The sequence below is a fragment of the Aedes aegypti genome, chromosome 2, assembly GCF_002204515.2.
Source record: "Aedes aegypti strain LVP_AGWG chromosome 2, AaegL5.0 Primary Assembly, whole genome shotgun sequence".
Classification (NCBI taxonomy): Eukaryota; Metazoa; Arthropoda; class Insecta; order Diptera; family Culicidae; genus Aedes; species Aedes aegypti.
This window is the reverse complement of record NC_035108.1, coordinates 46,307,774-46,330,094: the sequence shown is the minus strand read 5'-3', so window position 1 is coordinate 46,330,094 and position 22,321 is coordinate 46,307,774. Positions and strand designations below refer to the sequence as shown.

Sequence of the window (22,321 nt, the reverse complement as noted above, 5' to 3'; positions counted from 1 at the left end):
AGGCTCTACGGCGAACCAAGTATCCAGAAGGTTGCGAAAGCCGGAAGGGTGCGCTGGGCAGGGCATGTTGCAAGACTACCGGACAACAATCTTGCAAAGATGGTGTTCGCGTCGAATCCGGTTGGCACAAGAAGGCGGGGAGCACAGCGAGCGAGGTGGCTTGATCAGGTGCAACAAGATCTGGAGAACGTGGGCCAAAATCGAGGTTGGAGAGACTCAGCCATGGACCGAGTAAATTGGCGTAACATCGTTAACGAGGTTTTATCAAATTAATTGATGTAACACCAACTAAATAAATAAATAGGCATATAACAGGTTACTTCTAATGACTGCGTTTTCTCCATGCAGACTCGCGTTACACAATTTGGAAGGACTCATACGAAAAGCGTAATGGGGGAAAGAAAAAGGGCTTTCTTGTAACAGGTCCAAGTAGAAAAACATCAATCGTTTTTTGTCTAAATACAAAACTTTTAAATATATTATTTTGTTATAATAATGTTTCATACACAATTAAATGGTGAGGTTTCTACCGTTTGAAATTTAATATAAATTTTCCCTCGTCTCATCTAGTCCTGCAAGTAGTAGTGTGGATTCATTTGTTTGCACAGTTTTACGTTTCTCTTTTCGTTTTTTCTTCTTTAACTTCCTCTAAGAATCAAAATTCCTTGTTTTGTTACTCGTTATCTGCATCTTCTTTTTTTTATGTACAACTTGCACTAGTCTTGTATTGTATTCCCGCAATATTGGTATTAGCGAAAAAATAACGTAGAACCAGAAAAAAAATAATAAAAAAACGAACAATGATATTTGTCTTAGTTGTGTATAAATTTGCTTCACTCAATTGTTAGTTTTATCATTTCTCCATTCCTTCAGACTGGTGGAAAAAGGGGGGTTTGCTTTTTCACAAAAAAGCGTATGAGAGAGCGAGAGATCAAAAATAACGAGCCCTTAATAGATGCATTAGTTTGAGAAGTAGTTTTTTCTGTAGTCAGACACGAAACCGGTCGCTGCTATTACAATTGTAGATTATTGTGTGGTTCTTATTATTGAAGGAGGAAAATTGACTTCTCTCTTGTTGTCTCTCTCTCTCCGTTCTAGATTGCTGTGTGAGTGTAATGTGAGGCCGCCATTTAGTGGCGCGCATTCCAGGCCGAAGCGATTGGAGCCTGGGGAGCTTGTTCAGCTGGAGCCGATCCAAGACCGAAATCTGGGAAGTCCTCCTGCGATTGAGTGTTGGGAGTCTTGCGTTCCCATGGGGCACCTTGAACGACAAAGCCCTTCTTGGTGGCCTCGCGATTGCTCATTGAGTCCTCCAGGAACTGGGTGAAAGTGGTTTGCTGCGGTGGTGCAGCGGTAACAACGTCCTGGAGGAATTCTTCCTCCAAGTTGAGCAGATGATCACGACAAGCTTCAACGTCGTCCTGATTGTTACCAGCAATAACGATAAGCGACTGATCCTTATCTTCCGGACGTGGGAAGCTGATTTCCACCTTGAACATTTCCTTGATCTCCTTGACACGACGTCCCTTGAAGCCGATGAAACGACGGTGGACGCGTTCATCAATGGATACTTCCTCGCGGTGCATCGAGTTAAGCTCGTTGACAATTCCTAAGATTTCATCCTTGGCAGCATGGGCGTTACTTTCGTATCCTTGGATGGTGATGATGTTGTTCTGAGGGTCATCTTGCTTCGGGAACGAAATCTGCACTCCATGGGTGGCACGAATCTTATTAACGACGAAACCACGACGACCGATGATCTTGGGATGGTATTCCGGATCGATTTCGACCTTGACTTCAAATGAACGCAGTTCACGATCCTTGCGATCAGCCTCGAGCTCTTCGATTCGCTTGGCAATTGCAATCTTGGCTTCTTCGATATTCGCTCTGGCACCAGTGACCTTGATGATGTCCAGCTTCTGATCCTGTGGAGACAGCTCAATGTGGACATCGTACGTATTCATCAACTCCTTGACATCACGACCCTTCTGGCCAATCAACGATCTGTGCAGATCAAATGCAACGTTAATCTCCTCAGTGACCGGGACCAAAGCCAACAAAGCTTCCTTTGCCTTTTCGCACTTCTCTTTGCGACCACTAATCTTGATAATATCGGTCGTCTTAATGGGCTCCGCTCCATTTGCATCGCCATTTTGTTGCCCTTCAACGAACGCTTCCGGCGCGTCTCGTTCCGGGAACTTAATGTTCACATCAAACTCCGATGTAATTCCTTGCACCTTGGAACCACCCTTACCCATAACAATGCGATGGTTATGAGCCGGAATGATACACTCGATCGTAACCATCTGCTCCAAATCATCGACGATCTCCAGGATGCGAGCCTTGGCCGCCTCAATGCACTCCTTGGCACCCTTCAGCGTAACCCGATCGCTGTCCACTCCCGAGCGGGGGAAGGAAATCATCACGCCACCGCACTCCTCCGAAATACGGTGCAGCACCTCGCCACGGCGAGCCACGAAATGCTTATGGTGCCTCGGCTCCACGCTAATCTCATCTTCAACAATGTTATCGATGTTCTTGATAATCGACTCCAACTGGGCCTTGGCCTCTTCGACACCTTCCTTCTTGCCGATGATGATGATGGCCTCCTTGTCCTCGTCGTTGTAACCTGGAAAGGAAAAGGGAAAGGGTTATTAGTCGAAAACAGTTCGAAATTATGTTGTGAGTGAGCAAACTTACCCGGGAAGACAATACGAGCACCGGTTTGGTCCCGGATCTTCTTGATGGAAGCGCCGTTCTTACCGATGAGGAACTTATGGTGCTGCGGTTTGGCACGAACCTCGGCAGAGAAGGAAGAGAGCTCCTTCTCATTGGTCAGCTCGAGCAGCTGTTGCTTAGCTCGTTCGACATCTTCCTTCGGGCCACGGATGGCCACCTTGTCGCTGTTGGACTCCGGACTTGGGAACTTGATCGAAACCCCACCGCACTCTTCCATAATCGAGGAAATCAGCTTGCCACCAGATCCGATCAACGAATTGTAGTACTTGGGTGGGATCTGAATATCCTCGGTGATGATGTTGGAAAGTTCCTCCTGGATCTTCAGAATGCGATTGCGAGCCTCCTTAACGTTGTCCTTCTTGCCAGTGATGACAATCATCTCGTTCTTGTCACCCTCTGCTGGAAGATCGATTTTCGTTTGAGTCTCATCACGAATCTTCTTGATGTTGGCACCACCCTTGCCGATAATGTACTTGTGGAATTGCTTGAAGATTGGGACTTCCATTACGAAGGAGTTCTTCTGCAGCTCCTTAACGTACTTCGTCAGATACTTGTGACACTTATCCACATCGTCACGCGGACCACGGATCTTGACAATGTCCGACTTGTCGGTAGCTCCGGGGAAGATAATCTGCACCTGGTTATGCTTGTCACGGATTTCCCGAATCGTTTCGCCTTTCGCTCCGATGATCGTCTTGAACAGACGATGATCGATCACGATCGACTCTTCCTTTTCGTTTTCCAGTTTCGCTATCTTTTCAAGCAGCTCCTGCTTGGCCTTCTCAACACCGTCGGCCGGTCCTTCGATGCGGATCGGTTTCAAGTCCTTCTCGTCGATGTTGATCAAGACCTCGTATTCCTCCTTCATACGGTTGATGTTGGCTCCGTTCTTACCGATGATGTGCTTGCAGTAGATCGGATCAACCACCATTTCGGTGAAGGTTAGACGTCCAGTGTAATCCTTGACCATTTTCTCCAGCGCTTCCGAAGAAGCATCCACCTGTTCCGGTAGGCCTTCGATCTTGATCTTGTCTTCGTTGAACTCCACGTGTACGTTGGGATACTGAGCGGTGAATTCCTTGATATGGCCACCCTCGCGTCCAATGATATACTTATGAATCCACTGGGGACACTCGAGCGTAGTCGTGCGAACAGAGTTCGCCTTCTGGTACACAACGCTCAAAGCATTTCCGAGCTTGTCCTGGGGGCCGCGCAGAGTGATGGTATCGTTGGGAGAGTCACTAGCCGGCATCTCAACCGATACACCGGTCATCGCCAAGATTTCCTGGATGGTGGAACCCTTGGGACCAACGATGTACTTATGCTGAGCACGGGGAACCTCAACGCCGACGCTGGTACACTTCTTTTCCATCTCCTTACTGATGGCTTCGATGCGTGCCTTTGCCTGGAGTACACCTTCCTTCTCGCCGGTGATGATGATCTCATCCTTTTGGACGGACGGCGGCGGAATGTTGATCTTCGCTCCGGTTTCCTCCATCATCTTGCTGACGTTGTCGTTGTGGGGTCCCATGATGAACGGATGGTAAATCTTGGGGATGTTAACCCGCTCGAAGGCCTTACGCGACTGCTCATCAGACGTGGTACGGATTTCATGTTCGGCCTTCTCGATGCCTTCCTTGGTACCGGAGATGGTGATGATGTCCGACTCGTCGTTGATGCGCGGCACAACGATCTTGGTGGCGGTGTTCTTCTCCAGATCGCGCAGCCGGTCGCCCTTCTTGCCGAGGATCCAGCGGTGGTGCTCCCGCGGAATGCTGATCGACTTGCTCGCCTGAGTTTGGAAGTGCACCAAAATCTTACGGCGGGCCTCGATCACCTCGTTCGGCTTGCCAGTCACCAGGAAGGTCAACGATTGGTCCTTGCCACTCGAGATCTCGATATGGGCGTTGGTTTCCTTCATGATGTTCTGGCAGGTGCGCAACGATTCGCCCTCGCCAAACTTGTCCGAGTCGTACTTGCGCTCGCCGGACGGCACGATGAAGACCTGCGTCACGACCGAGCTGCCGACGCGCATACTCTGCGTGGCCGCCGACAGGGTCGGATTGTTGAAGCGCGGTGGGGCGCTCTCCGGCAGGGCCGGGAACAGATCATCGTAGCACGGGGTCGGAGCCGGCGTCGAGGCAACGTTGTTCTCGTACGCGGAGTTGCTGGGCTGCTGGTCAACTACTGCGGAAGAGAATGAAGGTGAATCTATTAGTTAATTGTTTTTAATTTGCAGTCAGGATAGTTTTGTGGATGTTTACTGGCCTAAAATACATAAAACTAAGAACTAATAATATGAGTTTTCCATTGTTGCGTTTCTTGCCTTCCATATTATCAGTTCAAAATAGCTACCTCTATTGGCATTAAGTCATTTAGCATAAGACCAGTTGACTGTAACTCATGGTTTTTAGAATTTATTCCAGAATATCGTCCATTGAATGTATTATCGATTCCTTCCGAAACCCATTAGATTCCTCCATGACGAACTTTTTCCGGTACCAGGTTTTCTAGACCGGTTCCAATAAACCTTCAGAAATACCTTCAGAGGAATTTCGCCAGGAGTTCCTCATGTGGTTCCTCCAAGGATTATTCTAGGAATTTATGCAGGGATATTTCCGATTTTGCTAGGAGTTTCTGCCGAAATGCCTGCAACGATTCCACCATACATTAATCCAATAAAATCTTTATCAAATCAATGCAATACTCAGGAATCTTTTCCAGGAGTCATCACTCCTTCTGAGATTCTTCAAGTGATATCTCCTTATATTCCTCCAAAAATTCTTCCTGAAGCTCCTAAGAATTTCTCTAGGAAAATCTTTCTCTTTTTGCAGATATGTTCTCAAGGCTGTCTCCAGGTTATACTACGGCAATTTCTTAAAGGATTACTTCAGAGAACTACTTGAGAAATTTCTGGAGAAATCACTGGAGAAAATTTCTGAAGTAGTTCTCTCGATATTTTTCTATGAATTATTTCTGAGATTTTCTCTAGAGATTGCTCCAGGCATTCTCCCGGAGATGCTACAAGAAATAGCTTCATAAATTCCTATAGAGATTCCCCATGAATTTTCTTCAGGAATTATCCAAGCTAAATTCACTACATGAATTATTCTTATGATTTTTCCAGGTAATCCCTTTGAAATTTGTCCATAAATTTGTTCTGGGTCTCCAAAATGACCCAGAATGAATTCCTCCAAGGGTTTCATCAAAAGAACAAGAAGTCCTTCAGGGTTCCACTCTGATTTTTTTCAAGATTCTGCTGGTACTCCTTTCCTGAAGTAGTTTTTTGAGAAATCTCTGGATAAGTTCCTGGAGGGATTCCTTGAGCAATCCATGGAGAAACCTCTTAAAAAATCTGGAGTAATCTCTAAAGGAATCCTCGGTGAAATCTCTGGAGAAAATCCTGGAAAAATTCTTGCATGAGCCTATGGAGGGATTCCCGAAGAAATCTCTGGAGAAATTCCTGAAGAAATCCCTGGAACATGCTTTTCAGCTACGCAGTCTTTATTTATTTCATTTAACTTCTGTAGAAAGGATTCTCTAAGTTAATTACTGAAGGACTCGTGAAGGCAACTTTGGAGGAATCCCTAGAGAATCCACTGTAGAAAGCATGACTGTAGAGATTTCGCTGGTGAGAACCTGGAGAAATCCCGGGGAAATCCCATGTAGATTTTTCTGATAAAAGCCCTGGAATTACCCTTAGAGGTTACTCCAAAAGTTGCCCTAGTGATTTTCTCCAGAGATTTTCCAGGGTATTCCTCCAAAAACACCGACAAGAGTTTCTCCAGGGATTGTTTTGCAGAGATTCCTCCAGGATTGTTTACCAGAATTTCTTTTAGGGATTCCTCCGTAAATCCTACAGGGAATTCTTAATATTTTTTCCATAGGCTCCTCTTGGAATTGCTCCTGAAATCCTCCCAAGCAGTCTTCCCAAACGAACGTGTTCGGTGTTCGTTGGTTTAGACGGTTTCATACTCTCCTTGTACTCTGTTTTCGTGAGCAAACCGAAACGCTTGAAACTGAACCCTAAACCCAAACATGTGTAAAGTGAACATCGGTGCAAACGCCGGTTCGAAAACCGGTCCATTTGGTCCTCGATTGTAACCGCGGTTCAAATTTTGGTGCAAATCTTCGGCTGCATCCAAGGTTCAGAACGATGACACAAACCGACAGACAGAAAATTGTTGATATCCACGATTATCAATTTCTACTTATCGTGTCTTGTTGTTTGATATAGTAAAATCTTTGTTTTTTTCATTAAGTTACCGCTAAATGTTATTTAAAGTATTGATTTTAGTTGATCTGCTTAAATGAAACATTTATTCAAGACTCAAGGGTCTTGCGATTTGAACCAAAAAGTTCCATATATGATCGTAGAAATTTATCTGCGTGGATTTCAACCGTTCCATGTCTGCCTGCTTTGTGTCATTATTTGAACCCAAGTTTGAACCAAAGTTTGAACCGAAGTACACATGTACCGTGTTCGGTTTGATACACTGGTACAGAGACGAAGCCCGTTTGCAGTTCAACACAAGTTGCAAGGTTCAAACCAAACATCTAAATCGGTTCGGTTCATGGGAAGATTGCTGCCAAGTATTTCTACAGGAATTTATCTACGGATTCTCAAAAAAAAATCTTCATGGAAGAGTTTCAGCAAAAATGCTTGAAGAAATCCTTGGGATTATTTTTGACAAAATTCCTGGAGGAATTCATGATGGAATCTCTGGAAGAATGTCTAGAGGAATTCATGAAAAGATCCCCGAAGGTAATTTTTCAGGCCCAGAACAAATCTCTAGCTAAACTTCTAGGTTAATCCCTGGAGGTTTTGTTAAAATAGTTGTGTAGTTGTAAAATCCTTAAATCACTTCCTGTAGCGATTTTGCTTAAGCTATATCTAGAAAGAATGAAAGCTCTTGAGGAATCCCTTTAGGAATTCTTGAAGTAATTACTTGTAAAATCCCAGGAGAAATTCCTGATGGAATCCCTTCAGGAATTCCTGGTAGAATCTCTAGAGCAATCCGTTGAGAATCTCTGAAGCAATCTCCGGAATAATTCCTGGAGGAATTTCGAGAGGACTACCTGTGGAATACACTGTATGCATCCTCGAAGGGATTTCTGGAGAAATAACTGGAGTAATCTTAAAAGAAGTTATCCTAGTGCAACCCCTGGAGAAATCCTTGGAGACATCTCTGCAAGAATCCCAGTAGATATTTTTCTGGAAAAGTCTCTGGAAGAATTTCTGGAGAAATCTCTGAAGAAACATAATAAGAAATCGCTTGAAAAATACCTAGAAGAATCTCTGAGGAATTCTCGGACCAATCCTTGAAAAAGTTCATGGAGTGATTCTTGGAGATAATCCTGGAGGAATCTTATTAAAAATATTAAACGATTCTATGAAAAACTCACTGGACTGACAAAATATCCCACTCTCTTTCTATCCTAGTTTGAACGACGCCATTTTAACGATGCCGCATCGAAAACTCAACCTATCCTTTGACGGCTGAATCTTGCTGGGGTATTGCACGGCTTTCGATGTGATAACTCATTCTAGTCGCTCATGTGCTTGTTCATTATGCTTAGTTTTCCTGTGGTAATTTGTTGCCATTGCGCAACTCTCAAGTTGGCCAGTGGGATGCCGAGTTCGGGTCGTCAATTGGGGTTAAAGGATGGCTTTCGATTTGCTAGTTACCCAACGAAGAACTAAGAATTCTTGCTGCCCTCCCACATGCATAATCGACATAGCTGTTGAAGTTCAGTTGATCATCCATTACCACTCCCAGATGTTTTACTTCCCGCTTTGAGACGATGTTGTACTCATGCACTGTCCACTCGAAATTCTCGTATGCTGCTTTGCTTTTGGTTGCTTAGCATTACCACTTCGGTCTTGTAACGATCTATCATAGGCTTCTAGTCTCATTCCTTCGAGACATCTGCTGTCACCGTTGTAAGTATTTCAACTTCCTCTATTGATTTCTTGATGACTACGAAAACCACGTCATCCGTGAAATGGACAATCTTTACGTCCCGGAGATGCCTGAGCTTCAATACTTCGTCATACATGGCATTCCTAAGAGTCAAGCTGAGGTCCGAGTCTGCGAGTAGCTTCACACAATCTTACGAAGATACTCGAGAGTCTCCAATCTGTACTTGCAGACCAGCTGAAATTGTTAATAGCATTTTTACCTCCATGAGTAACTCCACAGTAGCAGTTTCCTCTTTTCTTATTTCCGTGCCATCTCCACAGCTTCTACGACCGTCTAAATGGCAGAATTTCCGGAAACCGAGCTGCATCCGGAGACAGCTACTCCAGCATCGAGAGATGCTTACCAGGCACGAATATTGACGTTTATCGACAAGTATTCCGTTAAGTTAATAGTTTTAAAGATCATTTATGCATTCGTTCCGCTTTCTGAATTACTGAAGGTGTTGATGTGAGACAAAAGCAATCAATTGCTGATGAGCGTAGAGCTTTCTGTTTGGGAAACATTCTCTTGATCTTGATATCACGGAGATATCTAAGAAGTGAGCTTGAGTTATGGTCAAAGATTAGAGGCACGTGCATGGCCTACTTTACCTACTTTTGTTACAGAAGAATATAGAACACGTTTCTTAACTATACGAGATAGGTTACCAAACTAGTTAAATGTCCAAAACAGCTATCCACAAAATTACCTTAACCCTTGGAAATCAAACCGTTACACAAAATTGAACAAACCTGTTGAATCCTCCATCACTGCTGCTTGTTTTACTGCTTGAAGAGAAAAGTCCTGTTTCGTAGCAAGTCTTTACAGTAACACTGTGGAGAAAGAGAGAAACAAAAAAAACACATCTTCAATTAAAATAGATCCAACGTGTTACAAGGTCAATGAACTTGCTCTACGCCATGGTTCTAGTTTGAGCTTGAGTGGTCGTCGTCGACATCATCATCATCATCGTATCCTTCGCCACACCCATACCCCGATCGCGACGAATGGATAGATTTCGTGTGCTCCCTCCACGAACAGCGATCCACGCCAAACAACACGTGGCACTCACCCAGATGAGTGTATCAACAAAAGCAACAACAGCTCACATGCGAACAGCAAGCTAAAGAAAGCGGACAAGACGTGCAATCCCGTCATATCTGGACGCGCATACATGTAGGTAGCGATGGCTCAAAGTCGCACACGAATGTGTGTGAGTGCGACAGCGGCTCTCTAGCGGATCGACGAGATGGTTAAAAGACCAGAATAACTCGTTGAGATCGAGCAACCCAGAGAACAAGTAAAAAATGTAGATTGGACCTATTACAGCTAGTTAATCGACGTTCGCGCTAGCGAGGTGGACTAGTGCGAGGCTCCCCCAATCAGTGGGGAAGAACAACATGCGAAACGGTCAAGATCCAGCTATGTGGGCAGCAGGAATCCGATACATACTTGTGTTTCGGGCAGCAACAACAGTTCAAGAAGCGGGGAAAATCATGAGCTAATCCACATGTCCCCCTCGAACAGGTTCCACTAGCTAGAAAAAAACCAAAGTTACTGCGAAGCACGAGAGAAAGAATGTTTGCATTGCTCATCTCTTGCTTTCCGTACCGCCGGTTACTTGCGCTTTGTGAGGCGAAACGATACGCATTTGATAAGTGGCGGACGTCATGATGATGAAGCACCTCGTTGTACTGACTGCATGCGTTTTAAAATGGTGCGTCGGGCAAGTTATAATCGCCATATCGCGCATGCGTCCAATCACTGAGTTCACATTATGATTGTTTCGAGAATTACCAAAACCGCTCTAGTGATAGCAGCTTTCGATCGGATGTGATTGTCGACCGCTACTGATAATGCGTTCAAATGCTGAAGCGTTTGTAGATGTCAGTTTTTTGTGAGTTCCAAAATCACTTGGCGTTACTTTGGATGCATGAGTGTCATTTTTGATAAGATGTAAAATTATGTAATCAATGGTCTATTTGACGTCTTGCTCGATGTTTCGCCAGCGTAGTTCAAATAATGGCCTTTTAACGACATTAAAGATGTTGCTAGTTACTGACGTTTGCCTAACGCACCTTTCAAATTAAGCTCGATTTAAAATACGGGATCCATTGTATAGTTGGGAAAGCTCATGATTTATTCTTGGATCTCTTGCATACTCCCAAAAATGGTTCTAAAATTCCGTAGTTCGAAGCCATCAAGTTCTAACAGATTCTTGTCGACTGCCAGATTAATCGAAGCGCTTTTTCGTTCATGTTTGCATCAGCAAGGATCCACACTGCTTCCTTGACAAGTCATGTTGTACTCTTCCAGCAGCTGGTGAAATTCATGGTTCATCCGCCTTCTCAATGTTCTGTCTTCCATTTACACTCTACCGTAGATGGTCCGCAACAACTTCCGTTCGAAAACACCAAGGGCTCGTTGATCCTCTGCACGTAGGGCCAATGTTCCGTGCCCATAGGATAGCGTCTCGTAGATGGTTTACTTCGTGCGATGGCGAACTTTACTCGATCGAAGAGTTCTGCGGAGTCCAAAGTAGGCACGATTTCCAGCAACGATGCTTCTCGAAATTTCTCTGCTGGTGACGTTGTCGGCGAATTCTTCAACCACCTCGATTTCATCACTGTCAATATGAACTCGAGGTAGTATCATGTACTTCGTCTTCGATGCATTGATGTTCAATCCGATTCGACTAGCTTCAGCCGTTAGTCGAATGTACGTATGCGCTATCGTCCCAAAGTTCCGTGTTACAATATCTTGTCTTCAGCCAAACCTGACTTTCTGAAGATCGTGCCACTAGTGTATATCTTCGCTCTTCTTATCACACTTTCTAACGCAATGTTGAACAGTAAACACGAAAGACCATCACATTGCCGTAATCCTCTGCGAGATTCAAAATGTTCTTAATACTTGGACTACGCACATCACTCGCTCCATTATCGCCTTGATCAATCTTATCACTTTGTCCGGGAAACCGTATTCGTGCATAATCTGCTATAGCTGATTGCGATCGATTGTATCATAGACTGATTTAAAATTGATGAACAAATGATGTGTGGATGCATTGTATTCGCGGCATTTCTGCAACACCTGGAGGATGGCGAACATCTGGTCCGTTGTTGTACATTAGCTTATAAATCCTGCCTGATATTGCCCAACGAATTCTCTAGCAATTGATGATAGACGACGAAATAAAGTTTGGGAGAGTACCTTACAGGCTTACAATTATGATCGTACGATAATTGGCGCAATCCAACTTGCCGTCCTTTTTGTAGATGGGCCACATGACACCTTCCATCCACACTTCTGTTAATACTTCCTCCTCCCAAATCTTGGAAATAATCCAGAGCAGCGCTCTTGCCAGTGCATCACCACCGTATTTTAGCAACTCGCTCGGAAGTTGGTCTACTCCAGCGGCTTTGTTGTTTTTCAACCGTCTCATCTCTGTTTCTACCTCTTGGAGATCTGGAGGCGGAAATCTGTCGTCCTCCGTGCGTGCTCAAAAAGTTATTACCGTGCTACCTTTACTACTAACCACATCACCATTAAGGTGCTCGTCGTAGAGCTGCCGCCACCTTTCGACCACCTCACGTTCATAACTTGTGGCACAAAGCCTTTGCGCGAGCTGTTCAGCTTCTCGTAAAACTTCCGAGAGTTATTAAAGCGGAACAGCTCCTCCATCACTTCGCGATTTCGTTCGCCAGCAAGCACTTCTTTTTTTTTGGAAGATCGAGTATTGTCTGTTCCGTGCTTGTTTGAACTGTGCCTCGTTCGCACTCGTGCGCATGCTGCATTCTTCTCATTCTTCAACTGATCGCATTCGACGTCGTACCAGTCGTTTCTCTGATTCGGATTCTCTGAACTACTCCTAACGTCACCTAACGGAATGTATCGGCGTCGGTCGACATCACGGTTGTGTTCCTCGAGCGTCTTGCTGTGCAACAAAATTTCTTATCATAAAAATAAGCCGGAATAAGTCACAATGGACGCATTTCGATGGATAACAACTTTTTGGATTTGTCCTCCATCTCTAGCTGTAAGTAGGTAGACAGATCGATTATGCTGAAAACTACTATCAGACAGCTTGATGAAAATCTTTTCCGGTGTTGAAAGATGGCAGTAATCGGAGTAATCGGCACAGGCGGCTTGTTCTTAGATACGTTTCTTGACTATAACGATGGATGCGGTTCAAATATTCAACTAATGTGATGTAGCAGACCTACCGTTTATTGTGTCCAATGGTTATCCGATAGGTGATAGATTCTCCTGATGCTTGGCGATGTTTGACGGCTGATGACGATGTCAAAACCGTAATTGAATTGTAGCTCAGTCCATGTTGAGGTCGAAGATGACCATAATGAACCGATTTGGACAGCAGACCTGTTGCATGGTTTAGATTTACTTCTTTCCTGCGGCCACTGAACTTCGTGGCTGGTGTCTGTAGCGAAGCAACCACAGTAGCCTTCTTTTTAGCCCGACTTTCAAAACTGTTTGCAAAATGCTTAGACAATTGACAATCCATCACGAAATGCATCGAGCCACAATGTCCACAGAGAGAATGGGGTGTTTTGCCGTTAGCTGCAAAATCACCAGATCGTTTGAATGTTTCCTAGAGTCCCAAATCGCTTGGACCCAAGGAAGAAATCGTTTTTGTTTCCATCAACGCTATGTTGTGCTTAAGATTCGAAGTCGTTAGCACTCGGTAATCATGGTTGATGTTTTCAGCTTATTAGGACTCAAGCTTTGATAAAAGTCGGATTCTAACGTCTGCGTCCTTCCTTGATTTGAACCCGCATATCAACACCAAACTTTTAACTGCTTGGTGGCAGGCTTCTGCAGTTCAAAATCATTGCATTGGCGATTCCTGAGATTTGCGCGTTTTTGACGCTATTATCTGATAAACACTCGTGACTGAGCGCCTTAAACAGAATTGCTATTGATCCAATCCATAGCCATAATCAATTGTTGTGCGGTATTTCGTTCTGCAGTGCCTCCATGTCGTATAAGGCTCATTGCCTACAAAGTCAGTGTTTCTCAGTCACCATTCGATACTGACGAAGGTAGGACGGGCATCCAATCAACAATTTGAATAAATCGAATTAAGAAATTCTGATATCCAACAATGTTAAAAATAATTGGATTGGATTATATCAATCTCAAGAATATAGACACTTCTTCTTTCAAGTCAGAACGTGTTACACGTTTCACTAAATTCGCTTGAACCGTATCAGAGATTAAATGGAGCCGCCGCATACTTCGTCGTCAAACTGCCCATAACGTCATAAAGTGTAACATTTTATTACCAGTCGTGCATGTTACACCCTGTTGATCGCCATTGACTGGTGCACCTCATGCACGCGGCACAGAACAATCTTCTATTCAGCAACCAATCATTTTCGGTTCGTTTTTAGAAGCAGCCACCACAGCGAATGGGGTTGTCGTCATCGGGCTCATATACCTTCGTACATTTCTGCTTCTCTACCCGTCAGACCAGTGCCGTATCGAGTGTTTCACACTTGCAAACAGATAATGAGCTGCGCCGAGTCAGCAGAGCCAACATAGTAATGAGGCAAGAAACGGGCCGCGTTACTACCATTTCGAACTGATAAGCATGCGTTCCATGGAACTGATAAGCCGTCAGCCCACCGGTGATCGACCGGTTTATCATGAGATGGACGGCTCCCGGCCAAGCGAAAAGCTTCAAGTTTCCTCTTGGCATGTAATTCAATATTCCAAGAACGGTATCTGCGGGTTGTCTGTTTTGATTTTTTATCCGCATTTCATATCGTCTACTTGATCCCTTCTGGTTCAACCTGATCGAGCGACTCCGAAACATCCGCGTTTCGCATTCCACATACAAAGTCGTATTTCGCTTTTGCAACTGTTTGAGTGTGTTCGCATGCCGGGCGCACCAGTACAGAAAGTGGCGCACAGGAAAAAGGGAAAAACAAAAACATCACGTAATCACTATCGACGTGTCATTGTCGGCTTCAGCCGTAGGTTCGTTTACTCCTGTGCAGCCTGACCGTAGTGTCCCGGAAGGTTAATGAGCGTTTGTCGGTGAATGAAAACGTCGTTAATTTGATGATCCCCCGGTAAGTCGAGACAGTTGGAACAAATTTGACTCGTTCGATGGCGACGAGGTGCGATCCATTGACATTCCTGTTCGATTCCACGCTCTACTTTGCTGCGAGTGTATATGTTTCATTTGAGGTCTTTTACCTCGATTTGGATTCCCTGTGGTGGCAGGCACAAGGTAACGCCTGTGACCTTCCCACTCATCTATTGAGAGGCGTCTGCGGGTATATTAGTTGGCGAAACTTTCGGTCGTAGACTACGTGCGCCACGCCGGGAAATGCCAATGCAAGTCTGATTAGACAGACGATTCGAGGGAACCGGTCATTTGCGGTTATAAATACACGACGTGAGAGTCCGTTGGGGCAGCAAAAGCATACAGCCACAAGATCCCACGTCGACAGTTTTTGCCGATGTGCCTTCGTTTCGTTCGCCTTTTTCGCAGCTATATAATTTTTCAGTGCTGCCATCCTTCGAACTCGCGCGTAGATAATGACGTCGCAGTGATGCATTGCCTACTGGAGACTTATTGAATGATTTGGCTTGGATGATCCAGCGATGAAAATGGGTTGATTCAAGGTCTAACGGCAATGAAGCCATGTGAATCGATATCGTTACATTTGATAAACCATTGCTGATTGCTTTTTTGCGCACAGTACTCAAAGATTGACGATTATAACAAGAAAAATTTAATTTTCTTGTTTTTATTAACTACAACTTTAATCCAAAACAGATTCATAGCGTTTCATAAATGAAATTAGGATGACGAATGATGCTGCTAGGACTTTCACCTTTGTTTTTTTATCCAACGTTTCGATCCGACGATTACAAACTATCACTGTGATTTTGCTTCACTTGATGATGCCATGCCACTTTGCTCATATCACTTTTTATCAAATATTAAAAATGTCAATACTTACTGTACTGTATATGCCAAAGATCCGGGTCTAGATGAGATTTGTCCTCGTTAGAGACTCCAGCTTGAATGCACTTGGCTTGCCGTGTTCTGTGGGGTAATTGCGCGTCAGCCAGCACAGATCCGAACGGTACCGAAAATAAGCAGTGCCCACCAGACCAGTCAAGGTGCAGTGACCGAAAAGGAAACGAGAGAAGAAAAAAAAACAAAATATTTAGCTTCTTCTGTCTGATCCCGAACTTGTTTTTCTTCTGCCACTTTCTCTCCCTCTATCTCTGATTGAGTTTGGTGAAAGGTCCTCCGCGCGAGGTGGTCACGAAAAAATGGCACATAAAAGGGTCACTGTCTTCACTAAACTGGATTAGAATTGCCAGACTAATGCTACAAAATCAAGGTTTACTATGATTGGAAATCATCGTGAGCCTCGATTCTGTAGCATTAAGAAAGCTAATCCACCCGAAAAAAGGACGACTAGGAAAATCAGAGAAACACGTTTTTCCGCTTTCCGACAATCGCTCGCTGTCAAAATACGCACTACTAATCTCATAAACGAGCGGAGAATTTCACTGATTTATTTTTCTGTATCACGCGAATGACAATACCGACGTGAGTCGCGAGACACCAATACGTATACGACGCGACAACGGAGAGCATTAAACATACGAACTGGGCGAGTTCACACACGGATTAAACGACGACAACGACGACGAAAGGAGCTGCGGTGTGGTTACATACGACGGACCGTAAAGTTTGCTTCGATGTTCTCTGCTATTATTCACCGCAATATGTTGGAAAACGCATTCCGCAGCTCGCGCGGAAAGTGTTGCCAGGTGAGCTTTGGTGAGGGATTTTAGACTAAGTTCACTAAATTTAATGAATTTTAACGTAGCTGAAATTATTAACGGTTCTTAAATCATTAGTACGGCTTGAATATCCGTAGCAGTACAAAAACTTCAAGATGCGATCTTTAATATTAGTCCTGCAATGTGATTCAGAATTACTCCAAGACCAAATAGTAGTCAAATCGGCTGATTTTTCCTTAGAAATTATGGTGGAATCCCTGGAAGAACTTCGGAGAAATTCTGGAAGGAACTTCTGAGGAATTTCCGGTCAAGCTTCTAAGGAATTCCGAAGGAGTTTCTGGATGAACTACGAAGGAATTCCCGACGGAGCTTCGAAAGAATTCCCGTCGGAGCTCTGGAGACTTTTCCGGAAGAACTGCTGAAAAATTTCCGATGGAGCTCCAGAGGAATTGTTGGAGGAAGGAATGTATAGAGATATTACGAAAGAATTCCTGGGAAAGTGCGGAAAATTCCTAGAGGAACTCTAGGGCTGTGCAATTATCGATATTATCGATAATATAGACTTTATCGGACCTATATTATTGATACGATATCCGATATCTCATGACCCGATATTTTCCGATATCGATAAAACATTTGCCGATCCGATAATCAGAATTATTTTCATTAATTATATTGAACAAATGAAACTGATTCAATGGAATTCTAGATGTCCTCTGAGAATTGCATGTCGTAATCACAAAATTCAAGAAATGCACTACATAATGCAAAAGTTGATGTGGAAAATTATCGATTTTGCTTTTACATCCATTTTTTCAAAATAATCGGATATCGGTTCAATACCGATAATTTCAAATCCGATATATCACCGATACCGATATTGAATCAAAATTTTATCGCCGATACCGATAAATGCATATTGTGCACAGCCCTAAGGAACTCTGTATAAATTTTCAGATCAACTCTGAAGAAATTCCCAAACGAACTCTCAACGAACGAACGATTTCACGGAGGAACTCTGGAGTATAACATGGAGGAAGTCTGAAAGAATTCTCATTGAAAATAAAGACGAATTCCTTGCTCTTCCGGAAGAATTTCTGGAGGTACTCCGAAGGAATTCCTGGAGGAACTCCGAAGGAATCACTGGAGGAACTCCCGAGTAATTACTGGAGAAACCATGAAGAAAACATGGGGGAATAATCCCGAAGGACTTACAGAAGGAACTCTTAAAAAAATTCCTGGAGGATATCTGAAAAATATTTAGCTGAGGAGCAGGCTCTGTAGGACGTAATGCCAAAAAAAGATCTAAATAAAATCATAGATGAATTCCGGAGGATTCGTGGATGAATTCGGGAGCGATTGCTAGAGGAACTCCTGAATTCCAAGGTAATTGCTATTGAAGAAATCCGCGAAATTCCCGGTGGAGCTGCAAAGGAACTACTGAGGAATTGCTGGATCAAATCTAGAGGAATTTCTATAGGAGCTCCGGAAGAATTTATGGAAGAACTTCGGTGCAATTCCTGGTGAAACTCCGGTGGAATTTTTGAGAAATTGCTATCGAACAAATTCTTTAAAAGTTAAACCAAGTTAAACTTTAATGCATATCAAATAGTTTTAAAAATATTGGAATAATAGATTTGTTTCATATTTGCGGTATAATTTATCAATATTCGGCCAAATAACAGAATTCTTGAGTAACTTTTCAAAGGGACATTAAGAGGTTCTATGTTTACTTTCTCTTCAATCAATAACTAAGCCACATTTCCCTCATTTGTTGCAGTTTTTGTACGAAACGCTAGCCAAAGACGCTGTCTTTATTGTTCTCTATAGTGAAAAACTTGCCAAAAGTATCAAAGCAATATTTTAGCAGTATTGCACTGTTACAATCAAAAGAGAGCGAGATGAGAAATTCCCTCAATGTTATATAGGTCTTTTAGTACAGTTTAGTATTCATTATTCGGCAGACTACAAATTTGGCAAAATCTCAACTTTGTTGATATTTGGCCTGGGTAATATACGATTCATCTCTAGTTTTGTTCATACCTCTGCTTTGGGGACGAACACATCCCAGTACTTTTCTGGATTTAGAGTGCCAGAATGGGCCTGAATGACGAAGCTGGTCAAATGACGGGAGACCTCGGAGAAAACCTTCATCGTCATCAGTTTTCCGCGATGATGATGGTTGATGACTGTGCATTTCTAGCGTAGCTTTTCATACAAACTTTGTTTTGTCCCGAAGTTGGTTGTTTGATAATATATTTTTTCTCAAATTTCCGGTGAAGTTCTTCGACTTTTTGTACACACTAACACGTCGGAACACTTCATGAACCTACCTGTGAAAAAAAAACAAACAGGCAAATCCATGGATTCGTTCTCAAGTTATTTCGTGACATACAAACACAATTCCATTTTCATTTGTATAGATAGATGGATATGTGTAATAAAGAGGTAGATGATACAAAAATTAGGTGTAATGTTGCAGTAACGAACATTTTAAGATCTCTTTTTTGTCATTTTCTCCATGTCCCATTTTGGTAAGATGAGGCGTTGTTAAAAATCACGCTGGATTTTTTCAAAACAAAATCCCTGGTCGCCTGTAGATTGACACCGTTGCGACGATCAGCTGTTCCGAAACGTCTCGTGAAATGGCTTATTGAACCCTTTTTAAATGTTTTTGCACAAGCAGGGCCGGATTCACAAATGTGGGGGCCCAGGGGCCATTGTCTTGTGGGAACATTATTCCACATTTTGAAGCTTTAAAATAGACTGGATATTTTTGATGTTCTTATAACGTTCAAAAATGCTTCAAACTGCTTATGAGCGTTAACCAATTTTGAATTTGAATTAATGTAACTAATATTTTATTTAATATTTTATATGTCTTTGTAGATTTTATACGTTAACAGGTTGAATTCGTTGTTGTTGGAGCTTATTTGTCAACAACAAAATGCATTTAAGCATGAGCACCTTAATTCAGATTATGCTTATTCTGTTCATGTTTTAATATTCAAGTTGTTGAACATACAGATTTACTTGACAGTTTTGAGTTGAAAAAAAAGTGTAGGGCTGGTCTTTAATTTAATGCAAGTCACTAAAAAGTCTCCATTTTTAATGGAAGTAGACGAAATTCTTCTCACATTCCTCGAGGAAAAACTTCAAAAAATCGTCTAGAGATTTGTCCAGAGATTTCATCTTGAATACTTTCAGGGACTCATACAGGAATCTCTTTAAAGATTTCTCTACCAATTCTCCCAGAAATTATTCCAGTGATTTTTCGAAGGATGCTTAGAAGATTTTCTGCAGAATTTTCTCCTGAAAATCCTTGAGCACTCCAACGATACTACCTCCAGTAATTTCTTCATGGATTAGCGATTTTTTCCCAAAGATTATACTAGGAGATCCTCCAAATATTTTTCATCAATCTTTCAACTCAATTCTACAGTTGTTGCTCTAGGAGATCTTTCAAAAGTTTTATGGAGTAAATTTTGGAGAATATACTAAGGAAATCGATGGAAAAATCACCGAATACAATCCTTGCAGACTTAAGACTTCCTTGAAAAACATCTAAAAGAATCTTTGGAGAGATTCCTGATGGATCCTCTTAGGTGGTTATCCTTAGAAAAATCGAGACTATATTATTGAGATATCCGAAACAAAAATCTTGGAGCACTTGCTTACGAGTAGTCTTGGAGGAATTCTACGGAAAATTATCATTTAATGAACTCCTGGAGAAATCTTCGGAATAATCTCTAAATCTTTGGGAAAATACCTGAATTCTCAATTACAAAAAGAAATGTCTGGCCTGATTCTTTGATGAAGAATCAAACTCTTACCTTCTGGTTCCTATTACGCTTACGTTCTTATTTCCTGCTTCTGTTTGATCCATTTTCGGACTCTTTTCAGTTCCTGTATGGTCTCTCTTTGGTCTTTTTTACATGTTAGAGATCTCTAAAGTTCTTAAGCCCTGCAGTGTGATCGTTAGAGCCGTTTTCAAAGTAAACATTTAAATTATAAGTTCTCTTACTTATTCTGCAGATATATAAATTACATTCGAACCTAGCCTTAAACTTCGTTGAGAAAGCTTTAGTTACAGTTGGAAGTCACGATAAAAATCGTTAGGAATTTAAGCAAGAGGATAGCATTCTACTTGTTTGTCCAAATCGTTTTTGAATTTTTCCTAATCTTTTTATTTCTAGTGGAGTCAACAAAATCCTATCCTGAATATTCTAATATATTGTTTAAGTTTATATGCATCAATTTCGCCCATTATTCCGGATTTATTAGGAATAATCATTCAAAGCATATGATGCGATTTCAAAAAGTATGCACCGTAAACGGAGTAACTTTGATATTTTTTTTTTAAGAAAACTTGAATATTTGTGCATGCTGTTTCAAATACAAACTATATTTTCAAGACAAGTAATGGCATCCAAGCTATCGATTGCAGTTGATAGATTGCCATAAGATTTATTTTGAAATGGATGTATAATTTTTCATATAATCAAAAGTCGGTTTTCTGTTTTGGGGTTACTTTGATAGTAGAGTATAAATCGAACAAAATTAAGTTAATTGCGTAACATTTATAAGGCGTTGCATACCTCTAGGCGTTGATCTTATGGAATTCGTCTAGGGTGCTTTAAAAAGTTATGCGAGAATAATCGAGATGCAGAATATCGAACAAGGGAGAGAAATGAAAGGTGCTAATTCGATGGTCCTTTGAAACTCGAGTCATAGAAAGTTGTATGAATACTTAACACAAAAAAAGGTTTTTACCAGTCAGAAGAATGACCTGAAAATATTCATGTTTTCCCAATGTCCAACAAACCGATATGAAAAACAAACTCAGCTGGTAACACTTCTCCCCTACATGCTCATCGGCAGCGAATGACCAACACATTGCCAAGGCGACGGACAGAAACGACGGCCGACTGCGACGATGACGACGGCAAACGAGCAGTCACAGAGAACTTTCTTCTTATTCCTTGTTTTCGGACAACACTCTGCCTGATGTGCTCCTTCGTCTTCGCCAGCCATTTATCTTGCCCGCCCCTGACGGCAAAAAAAACGGGACCTCTCCTCCACTACTACTAAAACCGACCGCGGATCCGACGACGATAAACGGTTCTCCTCTCACGCACACACACACGAGCACGCACCGAACCGCCCCTCGCCCTTCCCCTCGTCCATCCTTTCCGAAACCCGATTTATCACTGCAATATGGTTTTCCGGAATGGTCCGCACTTTCCCGGTGGTGAAAAATCACTTTTCCAACACGAACCGCGGTCCACCACGGGCGGAAAACTACGCAACCGGAAGTGCCTCGCGACACAAATCACACTTCCGCCGTAATCCGGCACCGGCCGTGCAGAAAACCCCCGTTTTTTCGACCATTTTTCCACCTTTAAGCACACCACACTGCGATGAATATGAAAAAGTGCCACCTCGGCGAAGGCGCAGAGATTCAGAGAGAGGGAGAGAATAATGATTGCACTTGAGAAAAACACAACCGAACGTACCGACTCCAAGTTAGTGAATGAGAAGTTGACGACAGCGAAGTCAAGGCAGACCAGACCAGAGACAGACAGAACAAAGTTTTTGCCGTCGTGGAAGCGAAGGTGGAACGTTACCGTTATGCCGAACTGTCAGTCTGGCGGGAGGAAAATTACCGCTAGGCGAGCGGGTTTCAAGCGACGGCAGGGAGCTTTCGCGCGAGCAGAGCTTTTTAAATGTGCACGCAGAGAAAAAGGTTGGATCAATTTTTTTTTGCACTTGGTTTTTAATGGAAAACGAGCTTTGAAATACTTCTGAAGCACAGATTATGT

The 22,321-nt window shown here is 42.8% G+C and overlaps 1 protein-coding gene across 3 annotated transcripts; it reads right to left on the bottom strand.

Annotated features, from left to right (window-relative positions):
* Positions 1-627: 627 nt before the first annotated feature.
* LOC5570534 (vigilin) lies at positions 628-22,103 on the bottom strand. Of its 3 annotated transcripts, none has more exons than XM_021840756.1 (5): positions 22,016-22,103; positions 15,701-15,786; positions 9,455-9,535; positions 2,701-4,926; positions 628-2,629 (listed from the first exon to the last, which is right to left on the bottom strand). In XM_021840756.1, the coding sequence occupies exons 3-5, from the start codon at positions 9,468-9,470 to the stop codon at positions 1,131-1,133; spliced, it is 3,741 nt and encodes a 1,246-aa protein (XP_021696448.1). In that variant the 5' UTR covers positions 9,471-9,535; positions 15,701-15,786; positions 22,016-22,103; the 3' UTR covers positions 628-1,130. The 3 variants fall into 3 exon arrangements, with proteins under 3 accessions (XP_021696448.1, XP_021696449.1, XP_001659185.1); XM_021840757.1 differs by lacking the exon at positions 22,016-22,103 and adding an exon at positions 21,899-21,938; XM_001659135.2 differs by lacking the exon at positions 22,016-22,103 and adding an exon at positions 16,153-16,259.
* Between the last annotated feature and the right edge of the window lie 218 nt (positions 22,104-22,321).